At 39.6% G+C, this 23,118-nt stretch overlaps 1 protein-coding gene across 2 annotated transcripts in view; it reads right to left on the reverse strand.

Moving 5' to 3' along the window:
• Nucleotides 1-23,118, reverse strand: part of PTPRG (protein tyrosine phosphatase receptor type G) — an 807,880-nt gene that overhangs the window by 125,677 nt on the left and 659,085 nt on the right. For both annotated transcript variants that reach the window (XM_074284229.1, XM_074284228.1), the window contains exons 9-12: nt 14,394-14,578; nt 10,883-10,991; nt 5,296-5,345; nt 2,334-3,114 (exon numbers count right to left, since the gene is read on the reverse strand). In XM_074284229.1, the coding sequence (XP_074140330.1) occupies nt 2,334-3,114; nt 5,296-5,345; nt 10,883-10,991; nt 14,394-14,578 (1,125 nt within the window). The remainder of the gene's footprint in view (nt 1-2,333; nt 3,115-5,295; nt 5,346-10,882; nt 10,992-14,393; nt 14,579-23,118) is intronic.

Here is a 23,118-nt window from a genome sequence, read left to right on the forward strand (position 1 = left end):
CCTCTTTATCTCTCTCTCTCTCTCTCTTTTTTTGCACTCTTATAACTCCATGACAGCTTTGATGCAAAAAATTTGTTACCAAACATTTTGGAGTCTGGCAAAATCAAAGATTTTTTTATTAAAAGACAACAAACCACAACAATAACAACCCTTGTGCTCATATGAAGAGGAAAAAAAAAAGAGATGGGTTCATTAAATGAGATAGATAAATAGCAGAGACAGGGGGAAAAAAGAACAATTATCTGGCTGAGTGGGTTGTAGAGACCCAGTCCTGACAGTGTCCAGTTCCGGCTTTGGCCAACTGGCACCCGATTCTTGGGGCCCGGACAGTGAAGAACATTAGGAGAACCGGAATTTCATCTTGGACAAATAAAGTGGTTTGTCAGCAAGAAATATTTCTCATGGTTGTATGTTTGTGTGGATTATTTTGAACATCCTAAAGAGCTTAATTCCAAGCAGATTTATCACGAGAACTAAATTATTGCCAAATGACCAAAAAAAAAAAAAAAAAAAAAAAAAAAAAAAAAAAAAAACTTGAACTTTACTGTTAAAAGAAAAAAAAAAGTTGGAAAGGGTCACATTTTAAAATCATAAAATGGGAGACAAATAATCACAATGACTTATATGACCCTTTTAGATTTGCAAAAAAAAAAAACTATCTCATTCCATTCCAAAGATCCCATCAATTCGGAAATGTAAATTAAATTGTGGCCTATGATATGGAATAAGGCATTTGTTAAGTTGTTTTTCCGTTGTGTTTGACTCTTGTATGCCCCCATTTGGGAGTTCCTTCTCCAATTCATTTTACTGATGAGGAGGAAATTGAGGAAATCAAGGTTAAGTGACTTGGTCAGGGTCCTACAGCTGGTAAATGTCTCAGGAAGATGAGTTTTCCTGACTCCAAATCTAGTGCTCATTGCATTATGGCACCACCTAGCTGCCTACAGAATAAGACCTAAGAAAGGTAAATAGGAATTTAGATAAAATGGAAAATGTAGTTCAAATGAGAGCAAACTCTCATTTGTGTAGAACTACATTGTAGTAGAACTACACAATGATACCTCAATGAAAGACGTTGCTAAACTCATTGCTGATGGGATGTAGCTAAATGGCTGCATAATGAGCCATATAGAATCTGGAGGATAGCACAAAATATCTCTCTTCCCCGAGAAAATGATAAAAAGCAGAGGTGGGGACAGAATATTGATAACGGAGACACGTTCAGATACAGTTACTCCATTAATTTTGCTTTATAGTTTTTTTGTTGTTATTAAGGAAGGTCTTCTGAGAGGAGAAGAGAAATATCAGGGAGAAATAAAAGGCTTCACTAAAATAAAAAGGTCCAAACTTGCGAATTGAGCTACATGGGGGATACTTCCGCTGTGGATCCTCCTTCTACTGCTGCTCCTTTCCAGCTCTTTCTGGTGTAATTACCTGTCATTTATGCTGTATATATCTTGGGGTAGATGTAGTTATTTGCATGTTGCTTCTCCCATTAGAATGTGAGCTGCCCGCTGTTCTGAACTTCTTTCTTTGTATTCCTAGTGTTTATCCTGTGCTGGCACTTAGGAGAGCTTCCTAATGCTTGTTGGACACCTGGCTGAACAAGGTATTCCTCATTGCTTCAGAGAATTGCCTAGAGGAACAGAGAGGGTTTCAATTACTGGCCCATGGGCATCCCACCAGGATGTGTCAAAGGCAGGATGGGAAGGTCTTCACTCTTTACTTACTAGGCATAGGTTGCCTCTTAGGTACTGAAAAATAAGTATCTTTTAGGAGAAAGAATAACAGAATATTTAAGCCTAGCATGCCAGATTTTTACTTGGAAGGGCCCTTTGAGAGAATCTATTCCAGTCCCTTCATTTTACAGACAATGAACCCAAGGTCGGAGAGGTGATCTATGGGACAGCCATGTGAGATAGTAGATAGAATCCTGAGCTTGGAGTCAGGAAGAGCCAAATTTAAAAACTGACCTCAGACACTTGTTAGTTGTATGATCCCGAGCATGTCATTTAACTTCTGTTTGCCTCAGTTTCCTCAATGGGGGGGATGGTTCTAGGTTTTACCTCAAAAGGTTTTTGGGAGGATCAATGAGACAGCAATTGTAAAGCACCCAGCATACATGTAGGTTCTGTATAAAGGTTAGCCATTATTACATGATTTGCACAAGGGTACCTAGACTAAGTGGTAGAGCCAGGGTTCAAATTCAGGTTCTGCAAATCCAAATCCCAAGCTTTCTCAGCAGATCCATACTGCTTCCCTCATTAGTCCCCCTAACTCATTTAAAACTGCACCAGCCTGGAGATCATGGTCTACCCATTTTCCCCCCTTACCTGGATTTACAGTGATGAATTTATCATCGGGAAATCGGTCCCCTCTGGAGCTCGGCTTTTTGGATGGCACCTCTGGTCTCTTGGGGTCGTCCTTGTCCGCATGATGTTCGCCCGTGACCATGGAGGGCACTTGGGTGGAGGTGACGGGGTCCGTGCTGGGTTCGGTCACTGTTTCCCTTCTCCCATCCGCTGGATCTGTGGGGAGGACATTGGGGTCCGGCCGTTGGCCAGCTATAGTTTCATTTCTGTCCTCCTCCACAGTTCGATTAGGAGATGCCGGCACAAGGGTGGGCTTGGTTCTGTTCTGGACCTCCGTGCTGTGGGTCACTCCATTTTTTTCCTTCTTTTCTGAATCCTTTTCCCCTTCCTCCTCGTGTTCCCTTTCACCATCCTCACTCTCGCTCTTCTCATTCTTCTCCCCTTCCTCGGCACCTTCGCCGTCCTTGGTCAGGGCAGAGTCGCTTTCCTGGGCCGGAGAAGACAAGGCCTCCGTCGTGGCTACCACGGGCCTGGCTGACTGTTTGGTGGCCGAAGCCGCCGTCGGGAGGCGGGTGGGCCACACGGTGCTGGGGAAGGAGGAGATCCCCCCGCCGCTAAAGCCAAGGCCGGCGAGCAGGGTGCTGGTCACCACGGAGGCCACGGTCGCCTGGCTTCCGCTCGAGGACGGACCCATTCCAGTAGCCATCGAAACGAACGAGAAGGGGATGCCCGATGAAGTCCAAGTGGAAGACCCAGAGCTGATGGGCGCCATGTCGGCGGAAGAAGCAGGAGAGGCTGTAGGCTTGAAGGGATCATGGGGAGGGTTGGGAAGGGACAAAGGAGAAAACAAAATGGGGAGAGAGTCAGTGAGAAGTCCTGGGAAGGCCATATTTCCACGAATCAGACCTACCTTTTCTGCAAGTCAACATACTGACCAAGAATACTTTCTGTTACTTTAAAATTCAACCTTAGTATCACAGAACATAAAAACCAGAAAGTAAAGTCAGAAAGATCATCTGTCCCAGTGATTTTCAAACATTTTATTCTCCACTCTTAAAAACTGAGGACTTCAAAGAACTTCTGTTTATACGAGTAATCTCTATCAATATTTACCATATTCATGAAAACATTTTAATATTATTGTAAAAATAGTTTTGACATCATAGATCCCTAAAAAGGGCCATGGGGGCTTCCTGGAGTTTGCAGACCATAGTTTGGGAACTAGTGCTTTAATCTAAACTGTTCATTTTCTAAATGAGGAGAGGAAATAAAGATTTACCCCTAAGAGTTGATTACCGAGACACTATTATAATATGGAATATATTCAGCTGTGTTGCTCTAATTGGCCCCTAGATGGCGAAGTGGCCAAAGTTATCAAGAGCATCCAATTTGGAATGGGGAAAATAGGAGTTCAAATCCTTTCTTTTTTTCTTTTTCTTTTTAAAATATATTTTAATAGTTTTTATTTACCAGATATATGCATGGGTAATTTTACAACATTGACAATTGCCAAACCTTCTGTTCTAATTTTTCCCCTCCTTCCTCCCCCCAAGATGGCAGGTTGACCAATACATGTTAAATATGTTAAAGTGTAAATTAAATACAATATATGTATAGATGTTCAAACAGTTGTTTTGCTGTACAAAAAGATCAAATCCTTTCTTAAGGATTTAATTATGTGCTCTTAGGACAAATTATTTCAGTTCTCTTAGTATTTGTTATTTCTCTAAAATGGTGACAATTATAATTCCTACCTCACAGGTCTGTTTTAAAGATCAAATGGGCTAATACATATGAAAAATTTTCTAACGCTTAAAGCCCAGCATAATTGTTGGTTGTTATTAGCATGACAGTGTAATAAATAATTAGATGGCACATTGGATATAGAATGCTGGGCCTTCATCTTCCTGAGTTCGAATCTGGCCTCAGACACTTAGTAGCTATATGACTTTGGGCAAGTCACTTAACTCTCTTTCAGTTACCTCCTCTGCAAAATAAACTAAAAGAAATGGTAAACCGCTTCAGTGTCTCTGCCAAGAAAACCCCAAATAGGGTCACGAAGAGTCACCTATGACTGAAAATGACTGAGCAATATAATTAGTATAGGAGTTATGAGTAAAACGTTGAATCTCAATACAAAAAGACTGATGTTGAGTCAGAGGAAGTTGGTTCAAACATTGGTGTTGGGGTTCAGTACCTATGTGATCTCAGGAAAGGCTGTTGCACTCTCCATTTCCTCTCTTAACAATTAGAGGTTTAGACTCTATGACCCAGAGGCTCTCTCTAGTACTCTGTGATCCCCTGAGAAGAACTGGCTTCTCCCACCCAGCTCTGCTATTCCGCCAGGATGGCTTGCATCATTGGGTCCCACCCTTTCATTTTATGGATGAGAACTGAGGTCCCTTCTGGCTCTAAAATTCTATGGTTTCATGAACAATTTAAGCGCTTAATAGAGCCATAGAATTTAAAAGCTAATAAAGGTACATAATACAAGATTATTGCTCCAATTCCGGTGTGTATTCGTAAAGGTTGAAATTTGGAGCTGGAAGGAGCTTCAGAGCTCATTTATAGCCAAACTCATTCAGTTCCAGAATGGGAAACTGAGGACCACCGAGATGAAATGCTGTCCCTACATGATACAGGTAGTGAGATACCTCCTCTCCTAGCCAAGACCACAGAGATTCCCACATCCCTAGAGCCAAGCTACACACTCCTTCCATTACTCCAAGCTGCCTCTTTATTTGATAGCCCATAAAAATGGAAGAACTCTAAGGAATAAAATGGAGAGTTGTTTTGTTCCTAGTTAAATAAGCTGGTTACAATTTTCTCTGACATTAGACTTGGATCAAAGGCAACTTAAGATAAGTTTAGCAAACAATTGCTGCCACCTGGTGGTGATGGCTCAAACTACATGCAAATATATATTATACACACACACACACACACACACACACACACACACACATTAAAAATCATTACTTACCACTCCTGTTTTAACAATTCGGGTCCCTTGGAATATTCGAGTAGTATTGGCTAGGGGGAAAAAGAAATTTCATTTTCAAGACAGAGTTTTCTTCAAGAAGCTCCATAGCCACCAACTTAGCTAGATTTTTGCTGCTTGTTCACCAGAATATTTAATTTTTTGTTGTTGCAATTAGGAAACTGAGCAATTAATAGAAAATAATCAACATCATAAACTGCATGTGGCACTGAAAATTAGTAGAAATGCTAATGATCAAAATACATCAAACTTAGCACTTAGCGGAGGGTCAGGCAAGTAGGAGGCACTTAAAAATGGTTGAAAACCTGATTTGGCAGGGGTGGAATGTTTTTGTTTTTTTTAGAAACCTAGATTTCCATTCATTCTGAATATGGAAATTAGTGAAGGAAAAACTACTCCATTCCACAGTGAGATATACAGAAAAAAATAGTGATCTGTCTTCCTTCCTTCCTTTTCCTCCTTTTCTTCCTTTCTTCCTTCCTTCCCCCTTCCTTCCTTCTTCCCCCCTTCCTTTATTCTTCCCCCCTTCCTTCCTTCCTTCCTCCCTTCTTTCCTTCCTTCCTCTCTTCCTTCCTCCCTTCCTTCTTCCCTCCCTTCCCCCTTCCTCCTTCCCTTCCCCCTTCTTTCTTCCTCTCCTTCCCTCCCTCCCTCCTTTCCCCCTTCTTTCTTCCTTTCCCTTCCTCCCTCCCTTCCTTTCCTTCCTTCCTTCCTTCCTTCCTTCTTCTTTCCTTCCTTCCTTCCTTCCTTCCTTCCTTCCTTCCTTCTTCTTTCCTTCCTTCCTTCCTTCCTTCCTTCCTTCCTTCCTTCCTTCCTTCCTTCCTTCCTTCCTTCCTTCCTTCCTTCCTTCCTTCCTTCCTTCTTTCCTTCCTTCCTTCTTTCCTTCCTTCCTTCCTTCTTTCCTTCCTTCCTTCTTTCCTTCCTCCCTCCCTCCTTCTCTTCCTCCCTCCCTTCCTTTCTTCCTTCCTTCCAACTAGAGAACAAAATTCTGGCAACCACTAGCTGCTAAAAGATAATTCTGAGTTAGTCCTTGTTCTGTTCTCTAATCTAATCAGGTTTGTGTAACTTCCTTCATTTTTATTTAGTTTAAAAAGGGTTCTCTGAGGGTCTGGTTTATACAGAATCTCAAGATAGGAAGAAAACTCAGATATTCCCCAGGGTAACCCCAAGTTCACCAGCACAGAACAGAAAGCAACTCCACCAGATCCTACCCAAGCCTCTTCTTGGATCCAGAACTTAGTATCTCCCAGAGGCAACTAATTCCACCTTTATACAGCCTAAACCAGAGGTGTGCTGGGACATGTATAGCACTGGGCTTTCTGAGGAGGAAAATGTACTTAGGACACATGTTTAAACTTAATCTGCAGTATTCATATTTTCTCCATTGCTTTCTTAAATCTAGATCATAAACAAAATGATAAATGGGACATTTGTAACATTTGCTGTTCCAAAGTATGGGCAGGTTTAAAATTTAACAAATAGCTCTCATGAACAAGTTTGAGCTGGCACCAACATATCCCTTTCCTTAACTCTTGGGAAGTTTTTTTTTTTTTTTTAACTTTAACTGGGAAATTTTCTCATCTGGATTAGAATAAAAACTTCTTGAGGTCCGAGGCTATTTTCATTTTTGATTTTGTATGCCCAGTGCTTAGGATAATTCCAGGTGCTCAGCTTGACTGTAACAATTTTGCCCACTTTGGCTTAATGAATGCTATCCCTAAAATAAATATAGTTTCTCTGGCTGAATATTAAGAGACTCATACATATGACCCAATGAATCTCCTTTTGTTTGATTTGGGGATAATAGGAACACTTTGGGAGAATATTCTACAATCAGTAGACCAATAAGCATTAATTAAGTACCTACTATGTACAAATCACTGTGCTAAGAGGCAGGGATAGAAAGAAAAGCATACAAGTCCTTGAAGTGAATAAAAAGGACTTTCTGGAGAGGGTTCAATGAAAATCCACTAAATATGCTAACGTATAAAACAGAACTCTAAGAAATAATGTCAATTTCTGGGTTGAGGGGAATGATTATTTAGGCTAAAGAAAAGAAAAAGTTGAGAAGGAGGAGGAGGAGATAGAATTGATTAGAATTTTTATAAGGGGAATATTAATCGGATGCTCCAGAAGTCCAGAGAAAACCAGGTAGGAGGAATTAGATTTAAATTTTAAAAGGACAAAGTTGGGTATCTATCAGAACAAATTCAGAACTAGAGGGTTGAGTATGAGGAAAATATGGCCATGTTTCAGCAGTCAGTCAACATTTATTAAGCACCTACTATGCTAAGTGATACAAAAAAGGCAAAAGACAGTTCCTGTCCTCAAGAAGCTTACAGTTGAATACAGGAGAAAACATGTAAACAACTATGTACAAACAAGCTAAAGACAGAATAAATTAGAGATAACAGATGAAAGGCAGAAATATTAAGAGGCATTAGGAGGGTCTGAGGTTGGTGCTTCTAACTTATTTAAACTTCAAATGTGCATTAAGTTCTACTATTCTGAAATCCCTGGCATTATGAACTAAAATGGATTTAAATTTTCTGAAAAAAACAAAACAAAACAAGACCTCAAACTAAAACACTTGCTCTGACCACAGACTCTTACAGTTATTTCCTCATTTTCCTCAATGCATTGGTATTAATATATAATATATGTATAATATTAATAATATATCATCATGTAGGGCATATATAAAAATACATATATAGTATATAATAATAATATATCATAATAGAGTATATATACATATATAGTATATATTATACATATAATTTAGTAACATATTAATATATAGCATATATCATAATATAGTCTATATATCAATATATAGTACATATAATATTAATTATATATTATAATATAGTGTGTATATTAATATATAGTATATGTATAATAGCGTATATTATACAGTGTAAAAACAGCCTTTCAAATGATACAAAAATATTATCTGGCTTCAAGACCCAGACAAAAGCTGTTCATTGGTTCCATTCTCACTCTATCCTGCCTGGCCCCTGTTACTCTGCTTCTATACCTTCAGAAGCTGTGACTTTGTAGGGTAGGTCTTCCTTCTACAACACAGATTGCAATGCAACCCTTCTGGGGCTCGGTGGGCTGCTCTGGGGAGATTCTAGGGTTGAAAGGTCATCCTGCTATGACCAAACTTAGCTAGGCTGGTCTTTGGAAAGCAAGCCCTCTGTCTATCATCAACTGTAGTCTGTGACTTCTCTGTTTAGCAGCCAAAACTTACTGTTGGCATTGTCTTTGAAAACTTAGGGCCAACTTTATGTTGCAAGAAGGCAGCAAAATAGAACATGGTGGGGTAAGGGGTGTGCTGCCAATCTAGAAATTTAAATTTGGAATCATTTACAATTTTAATTCAAATAATTAAAAAATCTTAAAAATGGGACAATGGGAAAAATATAGAGTTGAATAAAATATTTTCAAACTACGGGCCAGGCCAAAAAGAGATTGTAGATTGCATGTGTCAAGAAGTAAAGAGTAGCGACTTCCTTTGAGTAGAATGGAGAAGCAAGCCACTTATTTCAGGTAAAGATTCCTTAAGTGTTTGCTTATCTATGTGCAATATATGGTATTAGGAATTAATAGAAAAATGAACAAAAAAAGTAATCCATGGTTAGAGATGAGTCCATTCAGAGCATCAAACAGATAAAGAAAATTAGTGCTTGAAAAGAAAAAAAAAAAAAAGAGAGAGAGAGAGAGAGAGTGAGAGAGGTGATTTTCCACAAATCATTGGGTTCTGTGACTTAAAATATTCCTGACTTCAAATTTATTGCTGACAAGGCCTTTTGGATTACGTTATATTGCAAACATTTAATTTTTCAAACCTTACACAGAAGCCAAAGATCACGGTGGCCTATTAATCTGAAAAGGCAGTTCTGCAGATTCCAAATTCTTGGTCTGAGCACCTGGGAGACCTAATAATGATTTATGTCTCCAAAGTTCCCAAGCCCTGGTCCCAGACGCCTCTGACTTTGCCCTTCTTCTATTCTGTTCGCTGGGCACAGATGAGGGCCTAGCCTGCAATCCAATTGCTCCGGGTGGAAGAGAGCCAACTCATTTATGGCACTGGTAGATTCCAGCAAGGCTGATTTATTTATGAAACAAGGCGGCCCAGCTCATTCCAATTAGTTTGAATGGAAGGGTAAGATAAATGTTAACATTAACATAGAATATTTAAATATTAAATGCTTCTTTATAGATCACTGGTCCTTGGGGAGTTATTGGAAAAGTTGACTGGGCTTGGTACAACTTGGTCCAAGAATTACTGGTGTCTTTAGTGACAGTTATACAGACCCATGCCAAAAAATGGTATCTTACATTTTTGAAGCTATAAACTACTTGTCATCATTCTCCTATGGAGTAACACAAAAGGTAAACATTCATTCAGTACTTGTTCCTTCACGTGGAGTCTTTTTGCTTTTGTCAAGACTTTGATTCCACGTGGCTATGATTTCCGATTCTTTTATAGGATTTGGGGATCATACTGAGAACTGTGATAAAGCCAGCATTCATGAAAACTGTAACAAGAAAGAAAAATGGACACCTAGCATATGATGGGGTCTTCTTGGTGATGGTGGGAGGAACGGAAGGAATGATATACCTTCTGTAAAGAGGAACAATTGGAATATGGGATAATGGTAAGATCTAAGGAATGGTCAATGGGAACCAATTTCAGTAGTCATAAAAGGCCTGAGGAACAAGAGACTAAACTTTAGCAAAAGATGTCAGAAATTAAAACTTTCTTTTTTTTCCTTCCTTCCTTCCTTCCTTCCTTCCTTCCTTCCTTCCTTCCTTCCTTCCTTCCTTCCTTCCTTCCTTCCTTCCTTCCTTCCTTCCTTCCTTCCTTCCTTCCTTCCTTCCTTCCTTCCTTCCTCCCTCCCTCCCTCCCTCCCTCCCTCCCTTTCTCTCTCTCTCTCTCTTTCTTTCTTTCCTGACACAATTAGTTTTAAGTGACTTTCCCAGGGTCCCACATAGAAATGGAAACTGAATGGAAAATAGTTTATTAAATGCTTACTATTTGCCACACACTGTGCTAAGTGCTGGAGACACAAACGAAAACACCAACATTTAAATAAAAAATACAAAAAACAAATCCACTTGATTGGTTTCTGTGTCCACATGTTCCTGAGAAAGCTGCAAACCAAATTATCCAAGAATTCTGAAGGAGAACGCCAAGATGGTAATCGGAAGGACATATTTTATGTTGGACTGGTGACTGGCCACAACTTTACAGATAAAATGCCCCAGTTCTTAGCTCTCCAGAGTGGGAGAAATCTTATTCTCCTCTTTCAATCTTTGGACTTACACACTATTTTTATTAAAGAACAGCCAGAGAATACTAGATTTTTGTTTGCTTCTTTTTTTTTTTTGAAGACTGAACTATAACTATCCATCCCTCAACCAGACCAGAAATACAACACATGAAACAACTAATGATATTCTTTTGCCTACAGATTCCAACAGACTGGGAGGATGATAAATAAAGGAGAGAGGAAAGAGGAAAGGAATCAATATTGCCCGCAGAAAGAAGTACATACTTTACCTTGAAACAACATTGTTTGGCTAAAATCGCTGCGCATGTCATTTCTGCATATAGCCTGAACTCTGAAGAGATAAAGGCTATCGGGTGAAACATGGCTAATGATGGCTTTCTGTATTTTTAAGAAAAAGACAGAAGTTAGTTTGTTTTTAGAGGAAAATGAACATTATTTTATTCCCCTCCTTTCCCATGCTATCCCAAAAAGTCAGCACAATTGTTTGAATATGGTCCAGGATGGATTCAAACAGCTGTTTCTTCTTGGTCAAGATAGTTCAGATCTGGGAATCCATTGGTGGGCAGAACTCCCAGAAAAGGGACCATCTCCACCTATTGAGCTTGGCAACACCTTGGTGAGTGGTTCAGGGACATTAAGTGTCTCGCTTTAGGTCACACAGCCTGTATCTGTCAAAGATCTAATTTGAACCTCAATTTACCAGTCTTTAAATAGGGATCTTGATTGACTTTCATAGTCTGGTTTTACACACATCACTATTTCCAAGGAGCATCAGCTACCACTTGACCTACTCCCAGACTATAAAACCAATTGGAAAAAAAAATTAAAAGCCTGTAGGTTTTGTGTGTATGTGTGTGTGTGTGTTTGTTTGTGTGTGTGTGTGTGTGTGTGTGTGTGTGTGTGTGTGTGTGTGTGTGTAGATATGGTAGTTTCAAAGCAACAACAAATGACTTCCCAAACTTCCTGCTGATGGATTTAATTTCTTCCCTTCTGATTTTTATGCAAAGATAAATCAACTAAGAATCAATTCAACCTCTGGACTTTTCAAGGGGACATGTGGTATAAGGCCCTGAATGCTCATTGGCTCTTGAGTCAGAGAGTCTTGGGGTTCAAATTACGCCTCTGACACAGATGTGACTTTCTGCAAGCTATTTTCCTTATGTCTTAGTTTTCTCATGAATAAAACAATGGGTTTGGACTCCAAGATCTCTGAGGTCGGTCCCTTCCAGCTCTAGTACAGTACATTATCTCTGTGGCTTTTGTAGAAAACTTACATAGGGAAACCAAACAGTTCTTTACCTAAAGCTCTATTTGTGGCAATAATGAGTTATCTCCCTAGGAGAAGCCATTTTAAGAGCAGTGTTTGTGGCAATCTAATGACACAACTATCATTAAGATCACAATGTGACTTTTTGAGGAGTAGAAAAATTAATTCTCTCCATCCCTAAAGAAAATAATCTTGAAAGATTGAGTGGAAAAAAAGTGCTATCAAAGGATGTTCTTTCTTCCATCTCTCCTTGGGGATGAATCCATGCCTGATCCTCTCTACCTCTGATCTACCTTCCCTTTCAGAGCAAAGCCCCCATGACCCCATTGCAGGGATTTGCCAGGGTGCATTTCCAGCCCATATCTATTCATCACTGCCTGTTTAATTATTTTTCTGCCCAGAATGAGAAGCTACCCAAGTGCCTTGATAGTTTCTGCTGATTAATATGAGCCATCTTTACTTCAGACAGAGGAAAATCCCTTAAGGACTCACCGTTATGACAAGGGAAAGGTTAAAATACATCATAACCTTGGGTGCCTTTCAAGAGATTCCTCTCTGATTTTATGAAGCTCATCATTCCCTAATGTGACCCAGATAACAATGTCTAGTGGGGGAAATTGAAGATATAAATGGAAATGAAGTAAGAGAATCTTCATCTAAAGGAATAAGAAAAGTATTATTCTATAACTGATTGAATGAGCCCAGAGGACTATGTATTTGAAAAAGGGGGGAAAATGATAACAGTCATTAAGAATTTCACTCTGAGCTATTGCATTTTTCATGGGCATACACAATTACTGATTTCATTATTCCAAAGGCTGCCTTTGATTAACAATAAGTGAAGCCTTTTAAACCAGAATGTGTCACATTGATTCTTCGGCCAAAGACTTTAGAAGATGAACACAAGTGGAGGGCTGGGTGGGGAAAGAGGGGGGGAATCCATTTTAAAATATTGCTCTTTAGGCCTGGTTTTCTCCAGGACTGGAGACATGGCTTCTCAGAAGATGGTGGCTATGCTGCTGAATTCTGGGCTTTAAAGGCATATGTAGGACAAAGTCAGCTGGAGGGGTTCTCTAGGCTGCTGTTTCCTGAATATTCATTATTATCTCAGGGCATGAGGTCAGGCCACATTTTCCTTGCTCATCAATCTCTTGGAGGATATGGAGTTTGTAGGATATGGAGCTTGTAGGATATATCTTAGATATGCAGCTGAAAAAGGCCTGATGGGGAAACTGAGGCAAAGGGAACTCTGAGGATCGCAGATTTGGAGGCAAAGGGGACCTTGGAGATCCTCTTATTTTACAGGCCAAAAAATAAGACCTAGAATCTTAGAGTCTTGAGAGGAACCTGAGAGGCCATCTAAGTCAAACTCTTCATTTATAGCTGAGGAAACAAAGGCACAGATAGATTAAATGAATCATTAGAGGCTACATGGCTAGTTAAATGGCAGAACTAAGATTTAAACCTGGATCTCATGACTTTAAAATCAGCAGCTATTTTCTACTGGCTATAATGAGCTGAAAAAAGATGATGGGGCTTATCAGAATCTGTTCTTTTCACTGAACCATCAGCATCATGCGTGACAGGAAAGATGGCAAAAGGACTTGTGGACTGCATGTTATTATCACCTGGTTCTGTTAATGATATTTTGTATTCCCACATCTAAGACATGTCTACCTCAAGACCTAGAGTTTCCAGGCTCATTGTGGTTCCAGAACCTCCCTCTTCTCCCTTATTTTATGGAAGAGAACCTTAAAAGACCCATAATGATGTAGGAACATGGTTAAATCAATTGTCACACATTAACATGATGGAATACTAGCATATAATTAGTACTAACAGGCCATGGGATCATAGATTTCAAGCTAGATGTCAGGACCTCAGAGGCCATTTGGCCCAACCCCATCATTTAAAAAATGAGATAATTGAAGCTTTACTATTTGAAGACTTACTCAAAGTCATTTGGATAATAAGTAGCAAAGCCAAGATCTGAAATCAGACTCTCTGGCTCTAAAACCGTCATTCTTTACCCAGCTGTACCACACAACCCAACTTAACTTACAAAGAAATCAGGAAAGAGCCGTCTGAATATTAACTATAATCATAAAAGGGGAAAAGTGGGTGAGAATGAGTGCAACAACAAAAGAAGTATTTAGAGGAAGTGGTTGAAAAAAAAAAGGTCAATTTATAATTATTTAATTTAAATGTAAGTATTCACATTTAAGTTATCAATTAAATTATTTTAATTTATTAAATTATTAATAATTTATTAAGCAACTTTTGTTGGGTGCCGGATGTTCATGGTTAATATTGGGATAAATTTTTAAAATGTCCTGATTTGAGCTCCCGGTAAGGAATCTGTGGCTGGTGGTTCATGTATTAACTATCTCTATTTCTGATTAGGACAGTTATTGGTGAATTGAATGGAGCTCATGTTCTTCCTCATCCAATGAGAACAAAGCATCCCATGAGTGAATGGGAATATAAGAATGGCTGCAACGCCATGGCTTTACCAGGTCTTTGTCGCTATCCTTGGTAAACGTCTTTTCCTTTTCATCCTCGTTTTTTGTCCAGCTGTAGGAGATCATGTAGTTCATGAGTGGAGGGTGGTAGATGGTTTCTGGCTGGCTCCAGGTCACCAGCAAGGCTGTTCGGTTTACTGGATGAACTTTCATGTTGATCGGTGGAGTGCTACATACTGGGCAGAAAGAAGAAAGATCTCAGAAATAAATCACCTCCTCCATTCCACTTTTGTTCCATTCCCACCATCTTGCCCCCAATGCCAGTGCTTTCTCTCATTTTTGTTAAAGCCAATGCAATGATTCTATTTCAAAGAAATAGCACAATAGGGTCAAATAATGCTGAACTTAGAAGCAGAAAGACAGTTTAAAACTAACTCAACAGTTACAGTCAAGTCACTTAACTTTTCCGAGTTTCATCTGGAAATGGGGCCAATAGTACCAACCTCACAGAGTTATTATGACGATCAAGCAAGTTAATGTATAGAACTTTGTAAAAATTAAGAAAATAACCTGTAATCAAAACCATGGAATTACCTTGGACTTTTCCCTCACTATGACGTGCCCCACATTCATAGCTCGACCTTTCCTCTTTATTTCTCCTTCTCCATTCCCTCCTTTCTGTGACCTCTCTGCTACTCACTTGTTGATTCCTCAAAACTTTTTAACTGGGACCACTACAGCAGTATCCAAATGATCTCCCCACTCTTTCCCCCTCTAGTCCATCTGGATGTGACCATCAGCTTGGTCTTCCTAAAGCAAAGTTTCAAATAAGTCACTCTCCCACACAAACTATCAGGTGATTGCCATGATCTGCACATTAAACCCAAATGTTTTAGCAAGGTGTTCAAGGACCGATCTTAATTTCCAATCTTATTTCCTACCATTCCCCTATATGCTAAATAGGCTATTTAGCATTCTCCAAATACACTTAAAGCTATCACTGTACTATCTACCATAATGATGGAAGGATGTGCCCTTGTCCCTCCAATTCTTCCTGGTGATACTCTACTTGTCCCTCCAGTCTAATCTTAAATACTTTTCTGGAAGCCGTCCCCGATAGCCCCACACTCTCAAACTCTCTCTCCTGGACTATTTTCGCGGCACTTAAATATTGCCTTTAATCATAATCATCAACTAATCAATGATTAAGCACTTTATTAGGTATCTGCTATGTACCTGGCATCCTACTGGATCCTGTAGAATCAAAGTATGAAATGCTAGGAGATTATGTGAAGACAAACACACAATTGATAGAGATGTAAAGTCAAGATCAATTTTTATTTGTGGTACTAAACCATTTTGGGAAGGAGAAGAGGTCTTTTTGGTGGAGATGGAGGAAACAGGTAGGGTCTCTTTTAGGGAATGGCACTTGTGCTCGACTTGAAGGGAGCTAGAAATTCCAAGTTACCTTTCTAACATTGGGTATGACCAGTCTAAAGGCAAGAAATGGAATGGCACCCAGGAAGCGGCTAGACGGTCTATTTGACTCTAAATTAATACATGAAGAGTGAAGCATAATAAGCCTGGAGAGGCTTAGTTCCCAACAAGGTTATACAGAGGGATGGAAGTGCCAGAAGGAAGAGGCTGTTTTAGCCAATCTGCATGGTGTTTTTCTTCAACCATATATTCCTGACTGATAAATAAAAAAATATTCTGCATGTACCAACTAATAAGAGACTAAGAGACCTGACTTAATTCATGGTATACCCAAGTCTTTTTAAATAATTAACAAACTATGTTAAACAAGGCTAGGCTGCTCAACCCACTTCTCACTACAGATTTTGACAATTTGCCCATGTTCTGTTCTCAGTGCCATCCAGGTGAAACATTAAATGGGAGGAAAAGTCTTTTCTGCCCCTCCAAGCTCAAAGGATCTCTGTCTCTAGGCCCTTGGCTGCTCTATGGTGGCCACGGTCAGTTTCTCCAGCATATCCATCGACAAATCGAGGTTTGGCCAGAGAGAGACCGGTGGATGTGACAGAGGGAAGAAGGGAATCAAATAAATTAATGAGGCATTCCCAGAGCTCCACACATCACTAAAGAGAAGCAAGTTGTCTGGCGGGCAAAGAGCATCCCAAAGAATAACGTCAGACAGAACAGGCAGGAAGAGGAGGCAGAAGTTACAAGCAGGGCACACTAGATGGCAATAAGAGACTAATAAACAATCTCATCTCCCGGCAAGGTAATTTGTAGTTCTCTAAGTTCTGAAATCAGGATGGAAAAAGGGAAAAAAGGTTCCTGCAACCTCTTTCTAACCATTATTCCTGAACTAATGAGACCTGCCCATGGTCCAGCTTCTGAGCAGTGTGGCCCAATTGGCCCATTCCAACTCCTACTTCTACTCACAAGACCAGCCAATGATCCACCTTCTGAGCTGTGTTGCCCAACTGGCCCATTCCAGTTCCTGCTTCTACTCACAAGACCTGTCCATGGTCCAGCTTTTGAGCCATGTTGCCCAACTGGCCAGTTCCAGCTCCTACTTCTACTCACATTGTGTTCTTGGTTCTGGAAAAGGACCCTGACAGGGAGCAATGACATGAAATGCAAGTGAATTGGATTTAAATGAGGGAGGGCTTGAGGAGGTCACTTGCCTCAGTTTCTCCTCCTGAGCCCTCTGGGTCAATGGTCCAATGAATCAGGATGTAAAAGGAACAATGACAAACTTGGCTTCTCATTCCTATGATGGATATCACCCCTATCATTCAGTTTCTTTCTGATTACCCCCTTTTACTGAAATTCTCACCTCTGGCCTGACTGGACTAGAGAAATTGGGGAGCACATGCATGTGCTTTTCAGATCAGGAGGCTACCCAAAACACCACAACAGTGTCCAGGTGCTTTGAAGATTATCATGGCTGGATAGGGTGGAAGGGAGAGGCTGGATTTGGAGGCAAAAAGAGTACACTTATGTCCTGTCACTGCCCCTTAGTGGCTATTTTCTGGCCAAGTTGCTTGGAAATAAAGGGAATAACTACATATAGTAATGACTTCCCAGGGACAAGTAGGTACCCCAGTGGGAAGAATTAGGAAGACAAGTTCAAAGTCAGCCTCAGGGGCAGCTAGGTGATGGATAATATAAAGCATCAATTCTGGAGTCAGGAAACCCATGTTCAGATCTAGTCTCAGACACTAACTATCTGTATGACTCTGGGTGAGTCACTTAACTGTGCCTTAAAGCCATTCGTCTATAAGATGAGCTGAAGAAGGAAACAGGCAAAGATTCTAGTATCTTTGCCCTCAAAGAGTCACAAAGAGTCAGATGTTACTGAACAATGACTCAATCACAACTTCTTCACAGGGTTCCAGTAAGTCAATAATATGTACACTTATATACAATGGATATATAGAAATATATGACATGTATGAGTGTATATCCATATGTACATGTAATATACAGATACACACATATATATGTATACATGCACATATACATGTATAGGCAGAAATTAAATACAACATGCACACACAAATACATGTACATGTGTATAAAGATACAACTATATACATGCCTGTATAGGTATTATGTGCACATGTACTCCACTCATACGTATGTATTATAGGATATTCCCCAAATTTTGGTGTGCCTTTAAGCTTCAGAGCACTTTGCCACCTTGAAAACTCCAAACATATGCCATTTATTACAATTATTAGGAGGGATTTAAAACATTCAGTTGAATATCTGTAGCTCACAATCCATTCTTATACAAACACAGACCTGCAGTTTTACTTCTGCAGGGAATTCCCAGATGAGAACATTCCCTTCGCCAATGTATGTTGGCAACTTGTTCACAGCTTGGAAGTTTTTGAGAATTGCTTAGAGAAGAGGTTCTCAAAATGTAGACCAGGGTCCTCCATTCAGGGATCTTTCCATAGGGTATGAAAGCAGTACTAGTTTCAGAATAATAAAATATTTTGTTTTCTAATATGGTAAATATTGATAGATAGAATTCTCATCAACAAAAGATCTTTGGGGGTATCCTCAATCATTTTGAAGACATTCAAAGGGTCTCGGGAGCAAAAGGTTTGAGATTGCTGGATGTCCAGTGCTAAATCACTGAAAGTTTAAGTCAATGACTTGCCCAGGGTCAGGTGGTCAGCATACATCAAACTTGAATCCAGATCACCCTGGCTTCAAGGACAGCTTCTTTTTTTTGGTCATTTCTCAGCATTTGATTTAGACAACTTTTTGGTGGTTGTTTTTGTCCATCTATGTTGCCATAGTCATTGTGTATACATACTTGACTCTACATCAATTTACATAAGTCTTTCCATATTTCTCTTCATTAATCATAATAGAGACATGGCTTCATACACCACCATAACAGCCCATTCCATTTTATTCATGTGCCACCATTTGTTTAGCTATTCCCCCACCCATGAGCATCTGCTTTATTACCACAAAAGAGTTATAAAGTCTAAGTTCTAAGACGGAGTTAGTTTATAAATGTATGCTCTTGTTTTCTCAGAAAATAGGTTCCAGCATCATATTTGACAATGAAAATAAACAAATATCATGAAATCTCTAATACTGGAATATCAATAGCTATAGAAGAGACTAGAGACTTCAAGTTCTATCCTAATCTTTCAAAGTGGGCACCACAGAGCAAGATGGACCCAAAATCATGGCACAAATACTGCTTTGCAGTCATTGACTAATCAATTATCAAGCATTTTATTAAGCACCTACTATGTGCCTGATATTGTGCTAGCAACTGTAGAAACAAAATATAAAATGAAATAGTTTTTTGCCCTCAAGGTCAGTCAGTCTGTCTGTCTGTCTCTCTCTCCATCCTTAAAGACCCAGTTTCCACTTTCTCCAATACCAACTTTCCTCCTATCCAATTAATTAATCAATAGACATTTATTAAATGCTTCCTTGTCAAGTATTGCCTGTACCAAGGCAGAACAAATACATAGTCCTTGCTCTCTGGGAGTTTTTACATTTTATCACTGGAGATAACACATATATAGGTTTATATTCACATACAAAATAAATGAAAGGTAAGTTTAGGGGGCTCTAGAACTCTAGAAAATGGCTCTTGAGCTGAATTAAGAGGAAAATGGGGTTTAAAAGAAGCAGAGGTGATACCCATTGGGCATCATGAGGACCCAGATTTGAGAAGCAGGAGAAAGTGTTTTGCTCTAATTTTGGGGGGTAGGAGATATGTGTGTGTGTGTGTGTGTGTGTGCACATACATGTGTGTACATGTGTGTGAGAGATCTAGAATCTAAACTTATATATGTGTTGGTTATAGCATTTTCAACAAGGCTTCTACCAAAGACATTAGAAAACTTGGTTTCTGTCCAGATTTGTTAGGTATACTTTTCTCTAATTACTTCTAGGTCAAAATCCCTGACTTTTCTTCAAGACTCAGATCAAATGCCATCTCCTATGGGAAGCCCATCTTGGTTTTGCCAGTCACAGGCTTTCTCCCCTACTGCTCTCTTCCATCTACTATTTCTGTGTTTTGTATGGACATATTCATGTATACATACATGAGAAGTTAAGCTCTTTTGAGGGGACAGCTTTTATTTTGGCCTTTCTTTTCATCCCCAAAGCTTAGCACAATATTTGTCAAACAGTAAGCATTTAATAAATACTTGCTGATTGATTGATTGATTGTATTTTACAGTTTATTAAAAGGCCCCTGACATTCCTCTCTTATCAAGTGAGCATAAAATTCATTTCCTCTGTGGATTCCATGGGCATGAACAGCCAGGATTCCCTTTATCAAACATAAACAGCAATTTCAGCCCTATGAACAACATTGAGGAATTACTAGTCCGTGTACAGCTTGCAATCCACCATGTAACCTTCGTGTGACGTTTGACACTGAGAGGGAAAAAAAAATATCCTACAGGATTCCTGACATAAAAATAAAGCCTTTGGCTCACGGGCATCGGCTAGGAACTCTTCCAAGGAAACCAGCAAGCCCCACATGAGAGTCTTAGAGCTATTAGGGACATCTCAGCAAACACTCCCTTGGGAAAGTACAACATAAAAGGATAGAACATCAAGAAGAAAAGGGAACAAGAGTTTATTATGGGCCTACTGTGTGCAGTGCTTTCCAAATATTATCTCTTTGGATGAAATTGCACTGAGACTCAACCAGTCTTGAATTCAAATATTGCCTCTAACACTTACTAATGGTGTGAACACAGTTATCTCACTTAAACTCAGTATCTCCATTTGGAAAATGAGGTTATCATATTAGAGTATATCCTTATAGTATACTGACTTCATAGGATCATCCTGAAGTTCAAATGGAATGATTTCTGAAAAGTTCAAAAGGACTATAAAAATGAAAGCTGCCATTCTGATTCCCGATTCAGACCCCTTCAGCAGAATTGTCAGATCCATCCCATGACCCCAATAATGCTGAAGGCGACTAAGCCTCTGCCTCTGGCCCATCTCATTAGCCATCCTATAGGGCCCACCGCCTTGATTTTAAACAAATCTCCTGAGGAGGAGTCCCTTTCACAGGTGCCTGACGATTTTCCTATAGGTGTTTGATTACTTTTCGCAGGTTTCTGATACGATGTGACTTGCCCACTTGGGGAATTTGCCTTTAGTGAACTGACTTTAATTATGATCCAAGACTTTGTTAAATAGAAAACAAGCCACAGCAAAGAAACTCAGGTCCCCAGCTTCTAAATCAGTTCCTAAGATATTTTCTCAGGTGCTCTCCATGTAAATGTTTCTACTCTTTTAATATTAGAGGTTAAGCTAACATGATATACAGGGGTTTGAAAGTCATTGTAAACTCAGGAGTCTTTTCAATGCTCTGAAATGGGTTGCTCCCCCTCCCCCCAAGCCAGGCACATTTCACACTTGAGGCATTGTTCCAGATATTGATCCAGACATGGAGGGACAGCACTCCCCAAGTGAAGCAATTTAGTCTAGATTCCCTATTTCACCATTCCTGACATCATAAGTGAAATCAATGCCTCTTGTTGGACTTATGAGCTTCCTGCTGTTACATGGCACTCCGGGATTCTGTCAAAGGATCCATATTGGTCTCAGCTGGTGCCATTGTCTGGGGAATTCCATGAACTCGTGAGTTGGGGGAACCTGGAAAAATGAATGGCTTCTCAAATAAAAGATTTTTTTAAAAAATTATTCTTCCTATAAATAAGTTGCACTGATGCTTTTTATCTTAACATAAGTCATTTCTGGAAATACTCCAACCCCACCCCCTCAGACTACTGAACAAAGAAAAATAGCTAAGTAACAAACACTTAACACCGTGACCGCATCCGAAAATGTTTTCTACATCAGTCCTAGTCGTTGCTTGTCTTTCTGCCAGAAGAAAGAAATGTATTTTTCATTGTCTGTTCCCTGGGACCATTCTTGCTTTCTTTAATTGCTCAGAGATCAGGTTTTTTTCTTTAAAGTAATCTTTTCATTTATTTTCTGTCCTCCAAATGGGCATCTGTTGAATGTGGGCTGGGCACACCGAGCAATTTCATTGGATTATTGCTATTAATGATCATACCTTCGATTTAGACCTGTCATTTCAACTCACTGTACTAAGTACGCATCGGCACCTGCTCCGTGACTATCTTGGAGAACTTGGGACTCTGAGAGTTTAGGCAGTGCTCAGGATTGACCCCAGATCTTTTGGATTTTATGATCAGTACCAGTACTTGGCCTTCATACGTTATGTCCATTTACAGTAATCACTATATATACTGTTATTTTGCTTCTTCTTATTTCTTTGCCTCAACTCAACAAAATTTCCCATGTTCCTCTGACCCCTTTTTAGATAATTTTTTTAACCCACACGAGAATATCCCATAACATTCATATAACATTTTTGGGAGGGTTTTGGGAGAGCGGAGCTGGTCAAAGGGGAAGTTTCCATGGGATTATGAACACCTAGAGGACATGGATTTTTTATTTTTGTCTTTTATTAACATAATACCTGGCACTTAGCAAGTACTTAATAAATATATGGTTACACTGATTGTTTAGTCACCTTTCTTGTACGTTCTGAACTGATATTTTCCAAGGCTGAGCCAAATCACAGATCAATTAAAGTGCGATGTTTCACCTGTCTTCCCACTAGGGAGGGGCTCATAAAGAAACACCAGGTGTTTCAGGAGCCTGCATAGACTAGCTGGATGGCACCAGTCTGCTGTGAATTTCACAAAACTACTCAATAGTCCTTAAGTCAGGAGGGGGAATCCTCTAGGCAGAATCCAAAGAAATGGCCTGGGGACAATCTTTCATTTTTGGAAGGGCAATATCAAAGTGGTACTGGGAATCACAAAACACCCCAAAGCAAGCTATGTACAAGTGCAACTTTCAAGTCCAAAAAGTCTCCTGGCACCTCCTTCTTCTCCATCAAGACGGTGGAAAAATACAAATCCCAAATTTCATGGATAGAAGCATTTTCGCTGGGAAGAATTAAAATGACAGCAGACTGTTCACAGCTGTTACGTGATTTTCTCCTGGTGATGTCCTTATTTGGAGAAGAGGCAATTTAGCAATAATCATTTTCAGTTCACACATCTCCTCTCTTCATTTTTTCCTTGTCTGCAAAATGGGGATAATAATGCCAACCTTGTAGAGATGTCACTGGGATTATTATTTAATGTTTTCCAGGAGCTTGGAAGGTGAAAAGAGCTCTGGGTAAGTGCTAAGCATTATTATTATTGCCTCATGTTCACAGATGTAGTTCCTGTAGCCACCTCTTATAGATTCCCTTCATTGT

This window comes from Sminthopsis crassicaudata, chromosome 1 (assembly GCF_048593235.1).
Source record: "Sminthopsis crassicaudata isolate SCR6 chromosome 1, ASM4859323v1, whole genome shotgun sequence".
In the NCBI taxonomy this organism is placed as follows: domain Eukaryota; kingdom Metazoa; phylum Chordata; class Mammalia; order Dasyuromorphia; family Dasyuridae; genus Sminthopsis; species Sminthopsis crassicaudata.